Source organism: Oncorhynchus clarkii, chromosome 2 (genome assembly GCF_045791955.1).
Source record: "Oncorhynchus clarkii lewisi isolate Uvic-CL-2024 chromosome 2, UVic_Ocla_1.0, whole genome shotgun sequence".
NCBI lineage: Eukaryota > Metazoa > Chordata > Actinopteri > Salmoniformes > Salmonidae > Oncorhynchus > Oncorhynchus clarkii.
In genome coordinates, this window is record NC_092148.1 from 488,380 (window position 1) to 510,673 (window position 22,294).

Consider the following 22,294-nt stretch of genomic DNA (forward strand, 5'->3'; position numbering starts at 1 on the left):
CCTCACAGGACAACCATGACACTTGTTAAAGGTACATTTGTGGAATTTCTTTCCTTCTAAATGCGTTTGAGCCAATCAGTTGTTTTGTGACAAGGTAGGGGTGGTATACAGAAGATAGCCATATTATGGCAAGAACAGCTCAAATGAGCAAAGAGAAACGATAGTCCAGAATGACTTTAAGTCATGAAGGTCAATCAATCCGGAAAATGTCAAGAACTTTAAAAGTTTCTTAAAAGTGCAGTCACAAAAACCATCAAGCGCTATGATGAAACTGGCTCTCATGAGGACCGCCACAGGAAAGAAAGACCCAGAGTTACCTCTGCTGCAGAGGATAAGTTCATTAGAGTTACCATCCTCAGATTGCAGCCCAAATAAATGCATCGCAGAGTTCAAGTAACAGACACATCTCAACATCAACTGTTCAGATGAGACTGTGTGAATCAGGCCTTCACGGTCGAATTGCTGCAAAGAAACCACTACTAAAGATCACCAATAAGAAGAAGAGACTTGCTTGGGCCAAGAAACGCAACCAATGAACATTAGACTGGTGGAAATCTGTCCTTTGGTCTGATGAGTCCAAATTTGAGATTTTTGGTTCCAACCGCCGTGTCTTTGTGAGATGCAGAGTAGGTGAACGGATGTTCTCCGCATGTGTGGTTCCCACCGTGAAGCATGGAGGAGGAGGTGTGATGGTGTGGGGGTGCTTTGCTGTTGACATTGTCTGTGATTTATTTAGAATTCAAGGCACACTTAACCAGCATGGTTACCACAGCATTCTGCAGCGATACGCCATCCCATCTGGTTTGTGCTTAGTGGGACTATCTTTTGTTTTTCAACAGGACATTGACCCAAAACAAACCTCCAGGCTGTGTAAGGGCTATTTGACCAAGAAGGAGAGTGATGGAGTGCTGCATCAGATGACCTGGCCTCCACAATCACCAGACCTCAACCCAATTGAAATGGTTTAGGAAGAGTTGGACCGCAGAGTGAAGGAAAAGCAGCCACCAAGTGCTCAGCATATGTGGTAACTCCTTCAAGACCGTTGGAAAAGCATTCCTCATGAAGATGGTTGAGAGAATGCCAAGAGTGTGCAAAGCGGTCATCAAGGCAAAGGGTGAAGAAGAAGATTCTTCTTTGAAGAATATAAAATATCAAATCTATTTTGATTTGTGTAACACCTTTTTGGTTACTACGTGATTCCGTAGGTGTTATTTCATAGTTTTTAATTTTTCACTATTATTCAACAATGTAGAAAATAGTACAAATAAAATCAAGAAAACCCCTTGAATGAGTAGGTGTTTCCAAAATGTTGACTGGTACTGTACCCATAAAGACTCGCTGCTGTAATCGCTGCCACATGTGATTCTAACACTCAGGGGTGTGAATACTTATGTAAATTAGATATTTCTAAGACATTTTCAATAATTTTACAAAATTTGTCATTATGTGGTATTTTGTGTAGATGGGTGAGATGTTTTCAATTCAGGCTGTAATACAATCCTTTTTAAAGTCACTGAAATCAATTATCTGTGAAATTCCAGAGTCTGGTGTTGTGTCTTTGGCATCATTAAAGGTGAATACTGTTATTGTATCAAATCAATTCTCTGTAATTATTATTACGTGATTAAACTAATCATGTCAATTTAATTACCTAGGAAGTCGGGGCACCACGGAAAATATTCAGATTACAAAGTTATAATTTTCCAAATATAACTCTTCAAATGTTTGAATATCTGATCAATTAGTCTTCTGTTAATTCATTATTCTTTACCTCACGTCAGTCTCATCTTGTCACGTTCTGACCTTTATTTCCTTTGTTTTGACATTATTTAGTATGATCAGGGCGTGAGTTGGGGTGGGCAGTCTATGTTTGTTTTTCTATGATTTTGGGATTTCTATGTTTCGGCCTAGTATAGTTCTCAATCAGAGGCAGGTGTCTCTGATTGAGAATCATACTTAGGTAGCCTGGGTTTCACTGTTTGTTTGTGGGTGTTTGTTTCCGTGTCCGTGTTTTTCACCACACGGGACTGTTTTGGTTTTAGTTCGTTTTAACGTTTATTGTTTTTGTATTCAGTTGTGTTCATGTTAAGTATTTCGTATTAAAAGAACCATGGACACTTACCACTCCGCGTATTGGTCCTCCGATCCTTCTCGCCTCTCCTCTTCAGATGAAGAGGAGGAAAACCCTTACACATCTGAACGTGGGTAAATTGTTGGTTATCTGGTCTGAGAGGTTCATCTCACTCTGGAGATTCGTCCACGTTGATCAGTGTTCTCGTACTAGATTTGCTACCTTTCCAGCTGCAGTCTGTTAGGCTGTCAACTAGGACTCACTTCTTCTTAAGTGATCAGTTAGTTCAGAGTTCATACCATTTCACGTGTAGTGCAAGCTCTCACGTTTCCGGGCCTGTAGGGTTGAAATTAGAATTAGCCCTTTTTAAACATGAGGACAAGTCCTCCCGTTATTGGGAACTTAAGTGACATTTGGTTATGGGGCTTTTTTAGAAATGTAGAAAAGGGGTTGGTTCATGATTTCCAACCAATGCCTATTCACTTGGGCGTGGCTACAGTTAACCTTTACAATGAAGGCTAATTCCCTCATTTTAAAAGGTTAACATCCCATTACATAATTTCGCAAATAGTTTCATCTTTACTCATTAATTTTATACAATAATTAGAAGCAAGCCTCATAACTGAGGAACCTGTATAAACAGAGTTATGGTAATGGGATTGGATTGTCTTTCATGAGGTCACAAACATAAAACAAAACGGACAATGTTGTAGCTGGCTTCTCCACCGACCGGTTACACATTCTCCATAATATGAGCATTGTTCTATTCTCAAATTCTGGGATGTAGTATAATTTGGCGGGAGTTTATTTGTTCTTCTGTGAAACTCTCTCTCTCTCTCCATACTGCATGGCCAGGGAGAGTCTCTTTACGGGATTTATGAAGTGGGGGTTAAGTTGTAAAACTGCCCACCCCCCCTCCCCTCCTAACAGGAGAGTCATGACACTGGCAAGATGTATTTATTGTCCATTTGAATATCAAAATAGGATGATAGTAGTGTAAATATCAACAGAAAGGATGATAGTAGTGTAAATATCAACAGAATGAATGATAGCAGTGTAAATATCAACAGAAATAGATGATAGCAGTGTAAATATCAACAGAAATGGATGATAGCAGTGTACATATCAACAGAAATGGATGATAGCAGTGTAAATATCAACAGAAAGGATGATAGTAGTGTAAATATCAACAGAAAGGATGATAGTAGAGTAAATATCAACAGAAAGGATGATAGTAGTGTAAATATCAACAGAAAGGATGATAGTAGAGTAAATATCAACAGAAAGGATGATAGTAGTGTAAATATCAACAGAAAGGATGATAGTAGAGTAAATATCAACAGAAAGGATGATAGAAGTGTAAATATCAACAGAAAGGATGATAGTAGAGTAAATATCAACAGAAAGGATGATAGTAGAGTAAATATCAACAGAAGGGATGATAGTAGTGTAAATATCAACAGAAAGGATGATAGCAGTGTAAATATCAACAGAAAGGATGATAGTAGAGTAAATATCAACAGAAAGGATGATAGTAGAGTAAATATCAACAGAAAGGATGATAGTAGAGTAAATATCAACAAAAAGGATGATAGTAGAGTAAATATCAACAGAAAGGATGATAGCAGTGTAAATATCAACAGAAAGGATGATAGCAGTGTAAATATCAACAGAAAGGATGATAGTAGAGTAAATATCAACAGAAAGGATGATAGCAGTGTAAATATCAACAGAAAGGATGATAGTAGAGTAAATATCAACAGAAAGGATGATAGCAGTGTAAATATCAACAGAAAGGATGATAGTAGAGTAAATGTCAACAGAAAGGATGATAGTAGAGTAAATATCAACAGAAAGGATGATAGCAGTGTAAATATCAACAGAAAGGATGATAGTAGAGTAAATATCAACAGAAAGGATGATAGTAGAGTAAATATCAACAGAAAGGATGATAGTAGAGTAAATATCAACAGAAAGGATGATAGTAGAGTAAATATCAACAGAAAGGATGATAGTAGTGTAAATATCAACAGAAAGGATAATAGCAGTGTAAATATCAACAGAAAGGATGATAGTAGAGTAAATATCAACAGAAAGGATGATAGTAGGGTAAATATCAACAGAAAGGATGATAGCAGTGTAAATATCAACAGAAAGGATGATAGTAGAGTAAATATCAACAGAAAGGATGATAGTAGAGTAAATATCAACAGAAAGGATGATAGTAGAGTAAATATCAACAGAAAGGATGATAGTAGAGTAAATATCAACAGAAAGGATGATAGTAGAGTAAATATCAACAGAAAGGATGATAGTAGAGTAAATATCAACAGAAAGGATGATAGTAGTGTAAATATCTACAACGTCTTTTCCATTTCCACTCGTTAAACTGGGTCATCTCAGACGTTACCATCCATCCATCCAAACCTCTGGGTCATCTCAGACGTTACCATTCATCCAAACCTCTGGGTCATCTCAGACGTTACCATCCATCAATCCAAACCTCTGGGTCATCTCAGACGTTACCATTCATCCATCCAAACCTCTGGGTCATCTCAGACGTTACCATCCATCCATCCAAACCTCTGGGTCATCTCAGACGTTACCATTCATCCATCCAAACCTCTGGGTCATCTCAGACGTTACCATTCATCCAAACCTCTGGGTCATCTCAGACGTTACCATTCATTCATCCAAACCTCTGGGTCATCTCAGACGTTACCATTCATCCAAACCTCTGGGTCATCTCAGACGTTACCATTCATCCAAACCTCTGGGTCATCTCATCGTTACCATTCATCCATCCAAACCTCTGGGTCATCTCAGACGTTACCATTCATTCATCCAAACCTCTGGGTCATCTCAGACGTTACCATTCATCCAAACCTCTGGGTCATCTCAGACGTTACCATTCATCCATCCAAACCTCTGGGTCATCTCAGACGTTACCATTCATCCAAACCTCTGGGTCATCTCAGACGTTACCATCCATCCATCCAAACCTCTGGGTCATCTCAGACGTTACCATTCATCCAAACCTCTGGGTCATCTCAGACGTTACCATTCATCCATCCAAACCTCTGGGTCATCTCAGACGTTACCATTCATCCAAACCTCTGGGTCATCTCAGACGTTACCATCCATCCAAACCTCTGGGTCATCTCAGACGTTACCATCCATCCATCCAAACCTCTGGGTCATCTCAGACGTTACCATTCATCCAAACCTCTGGGTCATCTCAGACGTTACCATTCATCCATCCAAACCTCTGGGTCATCTCAGACGTTACCATTCATCCATCCAAACCTCTGGGTCATCTCAGACGTTACCATCCATCCAAACCTCTGGGTCATCTCAGACGTTACCATTCATCCAAACCTCTGGGTCATCTCAGACGTTACCATTCATCCAAACCTCTGGGTCATCTCAGACGTTACCATTCATCCATCCAAACCTCTGGGTCATCTCAGACGTTACCATTCATCCAAACCTCTGGGTCATCTCAGACGTTACCATCCATCCAAACCTCTGGGTCATCTCAGACGTTACCATTCATCCAAGCCATCCAAACCTCTGGGTCATCTCAGACGTTACCATCCATCCATCCAAACCTCTGGGTCATCTCAGACGTTACCATTCATCCATCCAAACCTCTGGGTCATCTCAGACGTTACCATTCATCCATCCAAACCTCTGGGTCATCTCAGACGTTACCATTCATCCATCCAAACCTCTGGGTCATCTCAGACGTTACCATTCATCCATCCAAACCTCTGGGTCATCTCAGACGCGGACTTCAGGCATTCAGACGTTACCATTCATCCAAGCCATCCAAACCTCTGGGTCATCTCAGACGCGGTCAGACTTCAGGCATTCAGACGTTACCATTCATCCAAGCCATCCAAACCTCTGGGTCATCTCAGACGCGGTCAGACTTCAGGCATTCAGACGTTACCATTCATCCAAGCCATCCAAACCTCTGAACATAACCACTGATTTCCTACATGAAAAAAATAAACAAAATATAATGCTGTCCTTGTCAGTCTGAAGAGTCTAAATGCTGTCCTTGTCAGTCTGAAGAGTCTAAACGCTGTCCTTGTCAGGCTGAAGAGTCTAAACGCTGTCCTTGTCAGACTGAAGAGTCTAAACGCTGTCCTTGTCAGGCTGAAGAGTCTAAATGCTGTCCTTGTCAGGCTGAAGAGTCTAAATGCTGTCCTTGTCAGACTGAAGAGTCTAAATGCTGTTCTTGTCAGGCTGAAGAGTCTAAACGCTGTCCTTGTCAGGCTGAAGAGTCTAAACGCTGTCCTTGTCAGACTGAAGAGTCTAAATGCTGTCCTTGTCAGACTGAAGAGTCTAAACGCTGTCCTTGTCAGGCTGAAGAGTCTAAACGCTGTCCTTGTCAGACTGAAGAGTCTAAACGCTGTCCTTGTCAGGCTGAAGAGTCTAAATGCTGTCCTTGTCAGGCTGAAGAGTCTAAATGCTGTCCTTGTCAGACTGAAGAGTCTAAATGCTGTTCTTGTCAGGCTGAAGAGTCTAAACGCTGTCCTTGTCAGGCTGAAGAGTCTAAACGCTGTCCTTGTCAGACTGAAGAGTCTAAATGCTGTCCTTGTCAGACTGAAGAGTCTAAACGCTGTCCTTGTCAGGCTGAAGAGTCTAAACGCTGTCCTTGTCAGACTGAAGAGTCTAAACGCTGTCCTTGTCAGGCTGAAGAGTCTAAATGCTGTCCTTGTCAGGCTGAAGAGTCTAAATGCTGTCCTTGTCAGACTGAAGAGTCTAAATGCTGTTCTTGTCAGGCTGAAGAGTCTAAACGCTGTCCTTGTCAGGCTGAAGAGTCTAAACGCTGTCCTTGTCAGGCTGAAGAGTCTAAATGCTGTCCTTGTCAGACTGAAGAGTCTAAATGCTGTCCTTGTCAGGCTGAAGAGTCTAAACGCTGTCCTTGTCAGACTGAAGAGTCTAAACGCTGTCCTTGTCAGGCTGAAGAGTCTAAATGCTGTCCTTGTCAGGCTGAAGAGTCTAAATGCTGTCCTTGTCAGACTGAAGAGTCTAAATGCTGTTCTTGTCAGGCTGAAGAGTCTAAACGCTGTCCTTGTCAGGCTGAAGAGTCTAAACGCTGTCCTTGTCAGGCTGAAGAGTCTAAATGCTGTCCTTGTCAGACTGAAGAGTCTAAATGCTGTCCTTGTCAGGCTGAAGAGTCTAAATGCTGTCCTTGTCAGGCTGAAGAGTCTAAATGCTGTCCTTGTCAGACTGAAGACTCTAAACGCTGTCCTTGTCAGGCTGAAGAGTCTAAATGCTGTCCTTGTCAGGCTGAAGAGTCTAAACGCTGTCCTTGTCAGACTGAAGACTCTAAACGCTGTCCTTGTCAGACTGAAGAGTCTAAATGCTGTCCTTGTCAGACTGAAGACTCTAAACGCTGTCCTTGTCAGACTGAAGAGTCTAAATGCTGTCCTTGTCAGACTGAAGACTCTAAATGCTGTCCTTGTCAGACTGAAGAGTCTAAATGCTGTCCTTGTCAGGCTGAAGAGTCTAAACGCTGTCCTTGTCAGGCTGAAGAGTCTAAATGCTGTCCTTGTCAGACTGAAGAGTCTAAATGCTGTCCTTGTCAGGCTGAAGAGTCTAAATGCTGTCCGTGTCAGACTGAAGAGTCTAAACTGAAGAGTCTAAATGCTGTCCTTGTCAGACTGAAGAGTCTAAATGCTGTCCTTGTCAGTCTGAAGAGTCTAAATGCTGTCCTTGTCAGACTGAAGAGTCTAAATGCTGTTCTTGTCAGACTGAAGAGTCTAAATGCTGTCCTTGTCAGACTGAAGAGTCTAAATGCTGTCCTTGTCAGACTGAAGAGCCAGAAGAGCATGGCACACACACACACACACACACACCGTTTGGTCTGTTATCCCTGCCACCGTCCCCACAGGAGGCCTCTGTGTTATCCGTTTGGTCTGTTATCCCTGCCACCGTCCCCACAGGAGGCTTCTGTGTTATCCGTTTGGTCTGTTATCCCTGCCACCGTCCCCACAGGAGGCCTCTGTGTTATCCGTTTGGTCTGTTATCCCTGCCACCGTCCCCACAGGAGGCTTCTGTGTTATCCGTTTGGTCTGTTATCCCTGCCACCGTCCCCACAGGAGGCCTCTGTGTTATCCGTTTGGTCTGTTATCCCTGCCACCGTCCCCACAGGAGGCCTCTGTCCTCTTGCCAGGGCATCAGTGGAAGAATGTGTTCTTATTTTCCTGGTTAAATAAAATGTGATACACACACTTTACTTTCTTCAAAAAATGCTAATTTGATTTTGTGTGCTTCCATCTCTTCCCCATCCTCCTCTCTTGTCTCCCTTGATTCCCCCTGCTCCATCTCCCCTCCCCCTCTCCTCCCCTCCTCCCCACTCTCTCCAGACCCGCTCCATCTCCCTCCCCCTCTCCTCCCCTCATCCCCACTCTCCCCAGCCCCGCTCCATCTCCCCTCCCCCTCTCCTCCCCTCATCCCCACTCTCCCCCAGCCCCCCTCTATCTCCCTCCCCCGTCTCCCCCAGCCCCCCTCCATCTCCCCTCCCCCGTCTCCCCCAGCCCCCCTCCATCTCCCCCAGCCCCGCTCCATCTCCCTCCCCCTCTCCTCCCCACTGTCTCCTCCTCCCCCCTCTCCCTTAGTCCAGTTCCATCGCCCTCCCCCTCTCCCCCCCCTCTCCCTCAGTCCAGTTCCATCTCCCTCCCCACTCTCCTCCACAGGAGGCTGCTGAGGGGAGAACGGCTCATAATAACGGCCAGAAGGGAGCAAATGGAATGTCATCAAACACCTAGAAACCATGGAAACCACGTGTTTTGATGTGTCTGATACCATTCCACTGATTCCGCTCCATTACCACGAGCCCGTCCTCCCCAATTAAGGTGTCACCAGCCTCCTGTGCTCTCCTCCCCCTCTCTCAGACCCCATATCTCCTCCCCCCACTCTCAGACCCCATATCTCCTCCCCCTCTCTCAGACCCCATATCTCCTCCCCCTCTCTCAGACCCCATATCTCCTACCCCCTCTCTCATACAAAATCTCCCAGTCCAGCACCATCTCCCTCTCCCTCTCTCCTCCTCCCCCCTCTCCCCCAGCCCAGCTCCAACTCCCTTCCCCCTCTCCCCCAGACCAGCTCCAACTCCCTCCCCCTCTCTCCTCCTCCTCCCCCCCTCTCCCCCAGCCCAGCTCCAACTCCCTTCCCCTCTCCCCTCCCCTCCTCCCCCAGCTCAAACTCTCCCCCATTAAAATCATCTGCATCTGACTGAGAAGCCATTCTAATTTTAATTAGCCTGACCCAAGAGGTTGTGAGGCAGAGAGAGGCTTTCATATCCACAGCTCCAATAACTAGCATGCCAACCAGCCAGCAAGTCAGTCAGCCAGACAGTTAGCCAGCCAGGCAGCCAGCAAGTCAGTCAGCCACCCAGTCAGTCAGCCTGCAAGCAGCAGCACTTACAACCAGAGGCCAACACACACATGTAATTCCATTAGCTAGATCCATCTCCACAATCTCTCTGTAGCACAAACAATATTTCCTATTTGTCCAAGGTGGACATTGCTAGTTGAGTACAGGGGCATTCTGGGAGCCTTTTGTCAAGTATTTAATCACTGAAATTACTACACACTTAGGACTCAGGAAACTGCTGATCTCAAAGTGGTACCCAGGCAAAATGCTTTTTTTTTTTGTGCAAATTATATGAAAAATGTGTATCGTTTGCTTTTAGCAGAGATGTGATCATGTGAAGAGTTTCCTTACTCATTATTGAATGAATGTAGGAATCTCCTGCCTGTGAGCTGATTATTCATATGGAAGCAAAATAATGACATCTAATGAGTTAGTTTGAGCAGCTGCACAGTTCAGTATTCATATTACCTGAACCACAGACAGAATGTCGGTGTTTAACGGCGTTACGGCTGTCGTCGGAACGAGACCAAGGTGCACCGTGGTAGGCGTACATTTTGAAAATTATTCAAATTAACTCCAAAAAAAACCAAGAAAGATAAACGACACGTAAAGTATTGTAGCGCTAAACCAGCAACTAACAAAAACAAGATCCCACAACAGAAAGTGGGAAAAAGGGCTGCCTAAGTACGATTCCCAATCAGAGACAACGATAGCCTCTGATTGGGAACCTATACTCGGCCAAAAACAAAGAAACAGACAACATAGAATGCCCACCACAAATCACACCCTGACCTAACCAAATAGAGAAATAAAACGTCTCTCTAAGGTCAGGGTGTGACAAACGATCTCTGATGTCTCACAGCAGACTGGTCCAGGTCCAACAGCAGGATGGGACCGAACCCCTGAGTCATACTGACTTTTAACATTCACCTGAAGACTGTTATTTATCCAATCAACTAACTATGTTTAATTTGGCTACAAGGGGGGAGGCAGGTAGCCTAGTGGTTAGAGGGGGGAGGCAGGTAGCCTAGTGGTTAGAGGGGTGAGGCAGGTAGCCTAGTGGTTAGAGGGGGGTAAGGTAGCCTAGTGGTTAGAGGGGGGAGGCAGGTAGTCTAGTGGTTAGAGGGGGGAGGCAGGTAGTCTAGTGGTTAGAGGGGGGAGGCAGGTAGTCTAGTGGTTAGAGGGGGGAGGCAGGTAGCCTAGTGGTTAGAGGGGGAGGCAGGTAGTCTAGTGGTTAGAGGGGGGAGGCAGGTAGTCTAGTGGTTAGAGGGGGGAGGCAGGTAGCCTAGTGGTTAGAGGGGGAGGCAGGTAGCCTAGTGGTTAGAGGGGGAGGCAGGTAGTCTAGAGGTTAGAGGGGGGAGGCAGGTAGTCTAGTGGTTAGAGGGGGGAGGCAGGTAGCCTAGTGGTTAGAGGGGGGAGGCAGGTAGTCTAGTGGTTAGAGGGGGGAGGCAGGTAGTCTAGTGGTTAGAGGGGGGAGGCAGGTAGTCTAGTGGTTAGAGGGGGGAGGCAGGTAGCCTAGTGGTTAGAGGGGGAGGCAGGTAGCCTAGTGGTTAGAGGGGGGAGGCAGGTAGCCTAGTGGTTAGAGGGGGGTAAGGTAGCCTAGTGGTTAGAGGGGGGGGGGGGGGCAGGTAGTCTAGTGGTTAGAGCGGGGAGGCAGGTAGCCTACTGGTTAGAGGGGGGTAAGGTAGCCTAGTGGTTAGAGGGGGGGGGGGTGGCAGGTAGCGTAGTGGTTAAAGGGGGGTAAGGTAGCCTACTGGTTAGAGTGGGGAGGCAGGTAGCCTACTGGTTAGAGGGGGGTAAGGTGGCCTAGTGGTTAGAGGGGGGTGGCAGGTAGCGTAGTGGTTAAAGGGGGGTAAGGTAGCCTACTGGTTAGAGTGGGGAGGCAGGTAGCCTAGTGGTTAGAGGGGGGGGGCAGGTAGTCTAGTGGTTAGAGGGGGGTAAGGTAGCCTACTGGTTAGAGGGAGGAGGCAGGTAGCCTAGTGGTTAGAGGGGGGGGGCAGGTAGTCTAGTGGTTAGAGGGGGAGGCAGGTAGCCTAGTGGTTAGAGGGGGAGGCAGGTAGCCTAGTGGTTAGAGGGGGGGGGGCAGGTAGCCTAGTGGTTAGAGGGGGGGGGGGGGCAGGTAGCCTAGTGGTTAGAGGGGGGGGCAGGTAGTCTAGTGGTTAGAGGGGGAGGCAGGTAGCCTAGTGGTTAGAGGGGGGAGGCAGGTAGTCTAGAGGTTAGAGGGAGGAGGCAGGTAGTCTAGTGGTTAGAGGGAGGAGGCAGGTAGTCTAGTGGTTAGAGGGGGAGGCAGGTAGCCTAGTGGTTAGAGGGGGAGGCAGGTAGCCTAGTGGTTAGAGGGGGAGGCAGTTAGCCTAGTGGTTAGAGAGGGGAGGCAGGTAGCCTAGTGGTTAGAGGGGGGAGGCAGGTAGCCTAGTGGTTAGAGGGGGGAGGCAGGTAGCCTAGTGGTTAGAGGGGGGGGCAGGTAGCCTAGTGGTTAGAGGGGGAGGCAGGTAGCCTAGTGGTTAGAGGGGGGGAGGCAGGTAGCCTAGTGGTTAGAGGAGGCAGGTAGTCTAGTGGTTAGAGGGTGGGGGCAGGTAGTCTAGTGGTTAGAGGGGGGAGGCAGGTAGCCTAGTGGTTAGAGGGTGGGGGCAGGTAGTCTAGTGGTTAGAGGGGGAGGCAGGTAGCCTAGTGGTTAGAGGGGGGGGCAGGTAGTCTAGTGGTTAGAGGGGGAGGCAGGTAGTCTAGTGGTTAGAGGGGGGAGGCAGGTAGCCTAGTGGTTAGAGGGGGGAGGCAGGTAGCCTAGTGGTTAGAGGGGGGAGGCAGGTAGCCTAGTGGTTAGAGGAGGAGGCAGGTAGCCTAGTGGTTAGAGGGAGGAGGCAGGTAGTCTAGTGGTTAGAGGGGGAGGCAGGTAGTCTAGTGGTTAGAGGGGGGAGGCAGGTAGTCTAGTGGTTAGAGGGGGGAGGCAGGTAGTCTAGTGGTTAGAGGGGGGAGGCAGGTAGTCTAGTGGTTAGAGGGGGGAGGCAGGTAGTCTAGTGGTTAGAGGGGGGAGGCAGGTTGCCTAGTGGTTAGAGGGAGGAGGCAGGTAGCCTAGTGGTTAGAGGGGGGAGGCAGGTAGCCTAGTGGTTAGAGGGGGGAGGCAGGTAGCCCATAACCATCACCATACAGTAGTCTGACCCTGATATCTGACCATCACTGTAGTCTGCCTCTGCTATCAGCCCATGTACCATAGTCTACCTCTGATATCTGACCATGTACTGTAGTCTGCCTCTGCTATCAGCCCATGTACTGTAGTCTGCCTCTGCTATCAGCCCATGTACTGTAGTCTGCCTCTGCTATCAGCCCATGTACTGTAGTCTGCCTCTGATATCTGACCATGTACTGTAGTCTGCCTCTGCTATCAGCCCATGTACTGTACATGTCATCAGACAATACGGAGGAACCCAGGAGTGACCAGAGATGGAGATGCATCATGGCAGAGAGGAGCAGGAAGGAAACAGAGTGTTCCTAACATTAGTGTGTGTCTGTCATACCGTTTCACTCCCTCCACCTTGGCTACAGTAGATTGTCTCTCCTCTGAGGGCCGGCCTCTCCCTGCACCATGTGGAGACAATGGCGCGTTGCCAGGATACAAGCCCCCCCCCCAAGTCTGTACTGACAAGAAGACATGAAGACCAAAGATGTTTTATATATACAAGAAGACCCCCTGCACCCCGCGGGCTTGACACCGCTCCACCATCTAATGTCACTATCTATGAAGACAGCACTTTATAACTCATTTGATAAAGATATCCAATCCATCTTGTTCCCTTCTTGTATAAAATCCCCAATTTAGTGCTGTGGATGCAGGATTTCTTTACTTGATTCATTGTTAAACAAATTATGATTAAAATATATTATATTTAGTATAGACATACAATAATAAATATAACATAATATGAAAGAATTACGAATTACAATTATATTTTGAAAAAAACAGTTTAGCAGGGTAGCCTAGTGGTTAGAGCGTTGGACTAGTAACCGGAAGGTTGCAAGTTCAAACCCCCGAGCTGACAAGGTACAAATCTGTCGTTCTGCCCCTGAACAGCCAGTTAACCCACTGTTCCTAGGCCGTCATTGAAAATAATTTGTTCTTAACTGACTTGCCTAGTTAAATAAAGGTAAATAATTAGCTAATATAGTTTAATAATATAATAAAAATAGATTGTATTATTTTTCGTTTCACCAGTCTCCTGTCTGACGACGGGGTCTCTGGTCAGTTTCACCAGTCTCCTGTCTGACGACGGGGTCTCTGGTCAGTTTCATCAGTCTCCTGTCTGACGACGGGGTCTCTGGTCAGTTTCACCAGTCTCCTGTCTGACGACGGGGTCTCTGGTCAGTTTCACCAGTTTCACCAGTCTCCTGTCTGACGACGGGGTCCTGTCTGACGACGGGGTCTCTGGCCAGTTTCACCAGTCTCCTGTCTGACGACGGGGTCTCTGGCCCGACGGGGTCTCTGGCCAGTTTGTCTCCTGTCTGACGACTGGCCAGGGTCTGACTGGGTCTCTGGCCAGTTTCACCAGTCTCCTGTCTGACGACGGGGTCTCTGGCCAGTTTCACCAGTCTCCTGTCTGACGACGGGGTCTCTGGCCAGTTTCACCAGTCTCCTGTCTGACGACGGGGTCTCTGGCCAGTTTCACCAGTCTCCTGTCTGTAGGGTGTTCCTCCAGTTTCACCAGTCTCCTGTCTGACGACGGGGTCTCTGGCCAGTTTCACCAGTCTCCTGTCTGACGACGGGGTCTCTGGCCAGTTTCACCAGTCTCCTGTCTGACGATTGGGGTCTCTGGCCAGTTTCACCAGTCTCCTGTCTGACGACGGGGTCTCTGGCCAGTTTCACCAGTCTCCTGTCTGACGACGGGGTCTCTGGCCAGTTTCACCAGTCTCCTGTCTGACGACGGGGTCTCTGGCCAGTTTCACCAGTCTCCTGTCTGACGACGGGGTCTCTGGCCAGTTTCACCAGTCTCCTGTCTGTAGGGTGTTCCTCTGACGACGGGGTCTCTGGCCAGTTTCATCAGTCTCCTGTCTGACGACGGGGTCTCTGGCCAGTTTCACCAGTCTCCTGTCTGACGACGGGGTCTCTGGCCAGTTTCACCAGTCTCCTGTCTGTAGGGTGTTCCTCTGACGACGGGGTCTCTGGCCAGTTTCACCAGTCTCCTGTCTGACGACGGGGTCTCTGGCCAGTTTCACCAGTCTCCTGTCTGTAGGGTGTTCCTCTGACGACGGGGTCTCTGGCCAGTTTCACCAGTCTCCTGTCTGTAGGGTGTTCCTCTGACGACGGGGTCTCTGGCCAGTTTCACCAGTCTCCTGTCTGTAGGGTGTTCCCTTGCTTCATCTAATATTGATGGGGTCTCTGCCCCTGAGGAGGAGAAGCTGTTTCCACCACTATTTACTGAATAAATGAATGCTTCACACCGACACACATCCTCTTCTCTACTCTCCCGTCTGGGGTTTTTTAAAATGGGAGACTCGGTGTATTTTACAGGCTCTGAGGGTTTTTATTCACAGAGATTATGGCCCTCCTGATGTGTTGTGGTGCACAGCAGGAAATGCAGTAGTGTATTTGAGTTTTTTTTTAAATGCTTCTAAAGACATTTCCACTTTGAAACTTGCCTTAAAGAACAATATATATCAACCCCTTCAAGAAGGTCCATTAATTATAATCCACATAATGATTCACATGTTCTGTTGCTGCAGGACTTGTTTTAATGCTCTATGAAGGAAGGGCCCACAGTGCTCTAGAAAGGAAGGGCCCACAGTGCTCTAGAAAGGAAGGGCCCACAGTGCTCTAGAAAGGAAGGGCCCACAGTGCTCTATAAAGGAAGGGCCCACAGTGCTCTAGAAAGGAAGGGCCCACAGTGCTCTATGAAGGAAGGGCCCACAGTGCTCTAGAAAGGAAGGGCCCACAGTGCTCTATGAAGGAAGGGCCCACAGTGCTCTAGAAAGGAAGGGCCCACAGTGCTCTAGAAAGGAAGGGCCCACAGTGCTCTAGAAAGGAAGGGCCCACAGTGCTCTGAAGGAAGGGCCCACAGTGCTCTATAAAGGAAGGGCCCACAGTGCTCTATAAAGGAAGGGCCCACAGTGCTCTATAAAGGAAGGGCCCACAGTGCTCTAGAAAGGAAGGGCCCACAGTGCTCTAGAAAGGAAGGGCCCACAGTGCTCTATAAAGGAAGGGCCCACAGTGCTCTATGAAGGAAGGGCCCACAGTGCTCTAGAAAGGAAGGGCCCACAGTGCTCTATGAAGGAAGGGCCCACAGTGCTCTATAAAGGAAGGGCCCACAGTGCTCTATAAAGGAAGGGCCCACAGTGCTCTATAAAGGAAGGGCCCACAGTGCTCTAGAAAGGAAGGGCCCACAGTGCTCTAGAAAGGAAGGGCCCACAGTGCTCTAGAAAGGAAGGGCCCACAGTGCTCTATGAAGGAAGGGCCCACAGTGCTCTATGAAGGAAGGGCCCACAGTGCTCTATAAAGGAAGGGCCCACAGTGCTCTAGAAAGGAAGGGCCCACAGTGCTCTAGAAAGGAAGGGCCCACAGTGCTCTAGAAAAGAAGGGCCCACAGTGCTCTATAAAGGAAGGGCCCACAGTGCTCTATGAAGGAAGGGCCCACAGTGCTCTATAAAGGAAGGGCCCACAGTGCTCTATAAAGGAAGGTCCCACAGTGCTCTATAAAGGAAGGGCCCACAGTGCTCTATAAAGGAAGTGCCCGCAGTGCTCTAGAAAGGAAGGGCCCACAGTGCTCTATGAAGGAAGGGCCCACAGTGCTCTATAAAGGAAGGGCCCGCAGTGCTCTAGAAAGGAAGGGCCCACAGTGCTCAATGAAGGAAGGGCCCACAGTGCTCTATAAAGGAAGGGCCCACAGTGCTCTAGAAAGGGCCCACAGTGCTCTATAAAGGAAGGGCCCACAGTGCTCTATAAAGGAAGGGCCCACAGTGCTCTAGAAAGGAAGGGCCTACAGTGCTCTATAAAGGAAGGGCCCACAGTGCTCTATGAAGGAAGGGCCCACAGTGCTCTATAAAGGAAGGGCCCACAGTGCTCTATAAAGGAAGGGCCCACAGTGCTCTATAAAGGAAGGGCCCACAGTGCTCTATAAAGGAAGGGCCCACAGTGCTCTATAAAGGAAGGGCCCACAGTGCTCTATAAAGGAAGGGCCCACAGTGCTAGATAGGGTATCATTTCAGACTCAACCTCTGTCCTCTCAGTGTGATGGTGTTAGATCTGATGACATCTGTGTTGGTTTTCCTTCAGAAGTGAGGAAAGGAGAGGAGAGTAGAGGAGGGGAGAGGAGGGGGAGGAGTGGGGAGGAGGCAGAGGGAAGACAGGAGGGAAGGGGCTGAGGAGGGGCCAGGAGAGGAGGAGAGGGGGGAGGAGGCAGAGGGAAGACATGAGGGAAGGGGCTGAGGAGAGGAGAGGAGAGGAAAGGAGAGGAGAGGAGAGGAGATGAGAGGAGGAGAGAGGCTACGTTCCTCCCTCCTTTGTTCTCCCCCAACCTCTTTGTTGTGCACGGCTGTGTGTGTGTGTGTGTGTGTGTGTGTGTGTGTGTGTGTGTGTGTGTGTGTGTGTGTGTGTGTGTGTGTGTGTGTGTGTGTGTGTGCGTGCGTGTGTGTTGTGCACGACTGTGTGTCCGCGGTGGTTTCATTTGCCTTCTGCCTCCTGAATATTCATGGGCGGAGGGGTCAGACCTGGTGGAGAGCAGATTTAATTGGTCTGATGGTCAGGGGGGATCCTCCACCCAGACTCCCATTGGAGCACAGAGATCATACTGTTTTGATCATACTGTTATTATCATAATGTTAATAATAACGTGACATCAGGACAGACAGTCAGTCTATTGTTTCAGTCAGTCAGTCAGGAACCCAGTTGGTTCTATCAGTACTCAGTCCCAGAACTATAAATACTGTAGGGTAGGTGATGGTTCTATCAGTACTCAGTCCCAGAACTATAAATACTGGAGGGTAGGTGATGGCTCTATCAGTACCCAGTCCCAGAACTATAAATACTGTAGGGTAGGTGATGGTTCTATCAGTACTCAGTCCCAGAACTATAAATACTGTAGGGTAGGTGATGGTTCTATCAGTACTCAGTCCCAGAACTATAAATACTGTAGGGTAGGTGATGGTTCTATCAGTACTCAGTCCCAGAACTATAAATACTGGAGGGTAGGTGATAGTAATATCAACCAGTGATCCGGGTCAACAGCATCAATGTAACAGTATAACTTTAATCCGTCCCCTCGCCCCTACCCGGGTGTCAACCAGGGATCCTCTGCACACATCAACAGTCCCACTCAAAGCATCGTTACCAATTGCTCCCTAAAAGCTTCGGCCCTTGCAGGGCAAGGGGAACCACTACTTCAAGGTCTCAGAGCAAGTGACGTCACCAATTGTTACGCTATTAGCACGCACCACCGCTGACTAGCAAGCAATTTCACATTGGTTACAATTGCACCACAGGATCCATTAACAAACAATCTCACTGATCATCATATTTTGCAGAAACGGAGCTGTACGATTTGCAGACAAAATCAGGTAACTGTCTAGCTCAGTCGGTAGAGGATGAGACTCTTAATCTCAGGGTCGTGTGTTCGAGCCCCACGTTTGGTAATTATTTTCTCTGCCTATTTTCTCTGCCTTCGTAAACAGCCATCCGCTTGGAATTTCGAGCAGGCTTGCCAGCCTGCATATCTGGTGATACAGAAGGCTATGAATTTGTATTCTATCTCTGCCTGCACTCTGACCTGTCATCTCAATGACATACCTATTACCGATGAATTGTACTCCTAAATGGATTGAATAAATTATCATTTTCCGGACAAGAAATAGACAGGCAGAGGCTTCAAGAACAATACTTGCTCCTGGTGGGGCTTGAACTCATAACCTTGTCATCTAATTGCTGTATACTGCTGTATAAGTACAACACGCTAACAGATTGCACCACAGGATCCATCAACAACAATCACTGATCACCATATTTTGCAGAAACTGGGATGTACGATATTCGAACCAACTCGAAATCACCATTGCGGTACCTGGCTAGCTCAGTCGGTAGAGCATGAGACTCTTAACCTCAGGGTCGTGGGTTCGAGCCCCACGTTAGGTGACTATTTTCTCTGCCGAAGCACCAACTCACTTCGCACACAGCCATCCACTTGGAATTGCGAGCAGGCTTGCCAGCCTGCATAGCTGGTGATACAGAAGGCTATGAATTTGTATTCTATCTCTGCCTGAATTGAAAAAATATCATTTTCCGGACAAGAAATAGACAGGCAGAGGCTTCAAGAACAATACTTGCTCCTGGTGAGGCTTGAACTCATAACCTTATCATCTAATTGCTGTATACTGCTGTATAAGTACAACACGCTAACAGATTGCACCACAGGATCCATCAACAACACTCTCACTGATCACCATATTTTGCAGAAACTGGGCTGTACGATATTCAAACCAAGTCAAAATCACCATTGAGGTACCTGGCTAGCTCAGTCGGTAGAGCATGAGACTCTTAATCTCAGGGTCGTGGGTTCGAGCCCCACGTTAGGTGATTCATTTCTCTGCAGAAGCACCAACTCACTTCGCAAACAACCATCCGCTTGGAATTTCGAGCAGGCTTGCCACCCTGGATAGGTGGTGATACAGAAGGCTACGAATTTGTATTCTATCTCTGCCTGCACTCTGACCTGTCATCTCAATGACATACCTATTACCAATGAACTGTACTCCTAAATGGATTGAAAAAATATCATTTTCCGGACAAGAAATAGACAGGCAGAGGCTTCAAGAAGAATACTTGCTCCTGGTGGGCCTTGAACTCATAACCTTGTCATCTAATTGCTGTATACTGCTGTATAAGTACAACACGCTAACAGATTGCACCACAGGATCCATCAACAACACTCTCACTGATCACCATATTTTGCAGAAACTGGAATGTACGATATTCAAACCAAGTCAAAATCACCATTGAGGTACCTGGCCAGCTCAGTCGGTAGAGCATGAGACTCTAAATCTCAGGGTTATGGGTTCGAGCCCCACGTTAGGTGATTATTTTCTCTGCCGAAGCACCAACTCACTTCGCAAACAGCCATACGCTTGGAATTTCGAGCAGGCTTGCCACCCTGCATAGCTGGTGATACAGAAGGCTATGAATTTGTATTCTATCTCTGCCTGCACTCTGACCTGTCATCTCAATGACATACCTATTACCGATTAATTGTACTCCTAAATGGATTGAATAAATGCCCCTTTTCTAGGCAAGAAATAGACAGGCAGAGGATTCAAGAAGAATACTTGCACCTGGTGGGGCTTGAACTCATAACCTTGTCATCTAATTGCTGTATACTGCTGTATAAGTACAACACGCTAACAGATTGCACCACAGGATCCATCAACAACACTCTCACTGATCACCATATTTTGCAGAAACTGGGCTGTACGATATTCGTACCAAGTCAAAACATCTATTGAGGTACTTGGCTAGCTCAGTCGGTAGAGCATGAGACTCTTAATCTCAGGGTCGTGGGTTCGAGCCCCACGTTAGGTGCGTATTTTCTCTGCCGAAGCACCAACTGACTTTGCAAACAGCCATCCGCTTGGAATTTCAAGCAGGCTTGCCACCCTGCATAGCTAGTGATACAGAAGGCTATGAATTTGTATTCTATCTCTGCGTGCACTCTGACCTGTCATCTCAATGACATACCTATTACCAATGAACTGTACTCCTAAATGGATTGAATAAATTATCATTTTCCGGGCAAGAAATAGACATTCAGAGGCTTCAAGAAGAATACTTGCTCCTGGTGGGGCTTGAACTCATAACCTTGTCATCTAATTGCTGTATACTGCTGTATAAGTACAACACGCTAACAGATTGCACCACAGGATCCATCAACAACACTCTCACTGATCACCATATTTTGCAGAACCTGGGATGTACGATATTCAAACCTACTCAAAATCACAATTGCGGTACCTGGCTAGCTCAGTCGGTAGAGCATGAGACTCTTAATCTCAGGGTCGTGGGTTTGAGCCCCACGTTAGGTGATTATTTTCTCTGCCGAAGCACCAACTCACTTCGCAAACAACCATCCGCTTGGAAATTCGAGCAGGCTTGCATAGTTGGTGATACAGAAGGCTATGAATTTGTATTCTATCTCTGCCTGCACTCTGACCTGTCATCTCAATGACATAGCTATTACCGATGAATTGTACTCCTAAATGGATTGAAAAAATATCATTTTCCGGACAAGAAATAGACAGGCAGAGGCTTCAAGAAGAATACTTGCTCCTGGTGGGGCTTGAACTCTTGTCATCTAATTGTCATCTAATCTAATTGTCATCTAATTGTCATCTAATTGTCATCTAATTGCTGTATACTGCTGTATAAGTACAACACGCTAACAGATTGCACCACAGGATCCATCAACAACACTCTCACTGATCACCATATTTTGCAGAAACTGGGATGTACGATATTCGAACCAACTCAAAATCACCATTGAGGTACCTGGCTAGCTCAGTCGGTAGAGCATGAGACTCTTAATCTCAGGGTCGTGGGTTCGAGCCCCACGTAGGTGATTATTTTCTCTGCCGAAGCACCAACTCACTTCGCAAACAGCCATCCGCTTGGAATTTCGAGCAAGCTTGCCACACTGCATAGCTGGTGATACAGAAGGCTATGAATTTGTATTCTATCTCTGCCTGCACTCTGACCTGTCATCTCAATGACATACCTATTACCGATGAATTGTACTCCTAAATGGATTGAATAAATTATTTTCCGGACAAGAAATAGACAGCCAGAGGCTTCAAGAACAATACTTGCTCCTGGTGGGGCTTGAACTCATAACCTTATCATCTAATTGCTGTATACTGCTGTATAAGTGCAACACGCTAACAGATTGCACCACAGGATCCATCAACAACACTCTCACTGATCACCATATTTTGCAGAAACTGGGCTGTGCGATATTCGTACCAAGTCAAAAATACTATTGAGGTACCTGGCTAGCTCAGTCGGTAGAGCATGAGATTTTTAATCTCAGGGTCGTGGGTTCGAGCCCCACGTTAGGTGATTATTTTCTCTGCCGAAGCACCAAGTCACTTCGCAAACAGCCATCCGCTTGGAATATCGAGCAGGCTTGCCACACTGCATATCTGGTGATAAAGAAGGATATGAATTTGTATTCTATCTCTGCCTGCACTCAGACCTGTCATCTCAATGACATACCTATTGCCGATGAATTGTACTCCTAAATTGATTGAATAAATTATCATTTTCCGGACAAGAAATAGACAGGCAGAGGCTTCCAGAACAATACTTGCTCCTGGTGGGGCTTGAACTCATAACCTTATCATCTAATTGCTGTATACTGCTGTATAAGTACAACACGCTAACAGATTGCACCACAGGATCCATCAACAACACTCACTGAACACCATATTTTGCAGAAACTGGGAAGTACGATATTCGTACCAAGTCAAAAACACTATTGCGGTACCTGGCTAGCTCAGTCGGTAGAGCATGAGACTCTTAATCTCAGGGTCGTGGGTTCGAGCCCCACGTTAGGTGATTATTTTCTCTGCCGAAGCACCAACTCACTTCGCAAACAACCATCCGCTTGGAATTTCGAGCAGGCTTGCCACCCTGCATATCTGGTGATAAAGAAGGATATGAATTTGTATTCTATCTCTGCCTGCACTCAGACCTGTCATCTCAATGACATACCTATTGCCGATGAATTGTACTCCTAAATTGATTGAATAAATTATAATTTTCCGGACAAGAAATAGACAGGCAGAGGCTTCCAGAACAATACTTGCTCCTGG

The 22,294-nt window shown here is 47.0% G+C and overlaps 1 protein-coding gene and 3 non-coding genes across 4 annotated transcripts; all 4 read left to right on the top strand.

Annotated features, from left to right (window-relative positions):
- The first annotated feature begins 2,110 nt into the window (after positions 1-2,110).
- On the top strand, positions 2,111-7,723 carry LOC139418912 (leucine-rich repeat-containing protein 40-like). Its single transcript, XM_071168700.1, has 2 exons — positions 2,111-2,205; positions 6,175-7,723. The coding sequence occupies exons 1-2, from the start codon at positions 2,111-2,113 to the stop codon at positions 7,721-7,723; spliced, it is 1,644 nt and encodes a 547-aa protein (XP_071024801.1).
- An 11,214-nt stretch (positions 7,724-18,937) lies between these two features.
- On the top strand, positions 18,938-19,010 carry trnak-cuu (transfer RNA lysine (anticodon CUU)). The gene has a single exon. It is a non-coding gene; the product is annotated as a tRNA-Lys (tRNA).
- Positions 19,011-21,466: 2,456 nt separating this feature from the next.
- On the top strand, positions 21,467-21,539 carry trnak-uuu (transfer RNA lysine (anticodon UUU)). Its single transcript has one exon. It is a non-coding gene; the product is annotated as a tRNA-Lys (tRNA).
- Positions 21,540-21,964: 425 nt separating this feature from the next.
- Positions 21,965-22,037, top strand: trnak-cuu (transfer RNA lysine (anticodon CUU)). The gene has a single exon. It is a non-coding gene; the product is annotated as a tRNA-Lys (tRNA).
- The last annotated feature ends 257 nt before the right edge of the window (positions 22,038-22,294 follow it).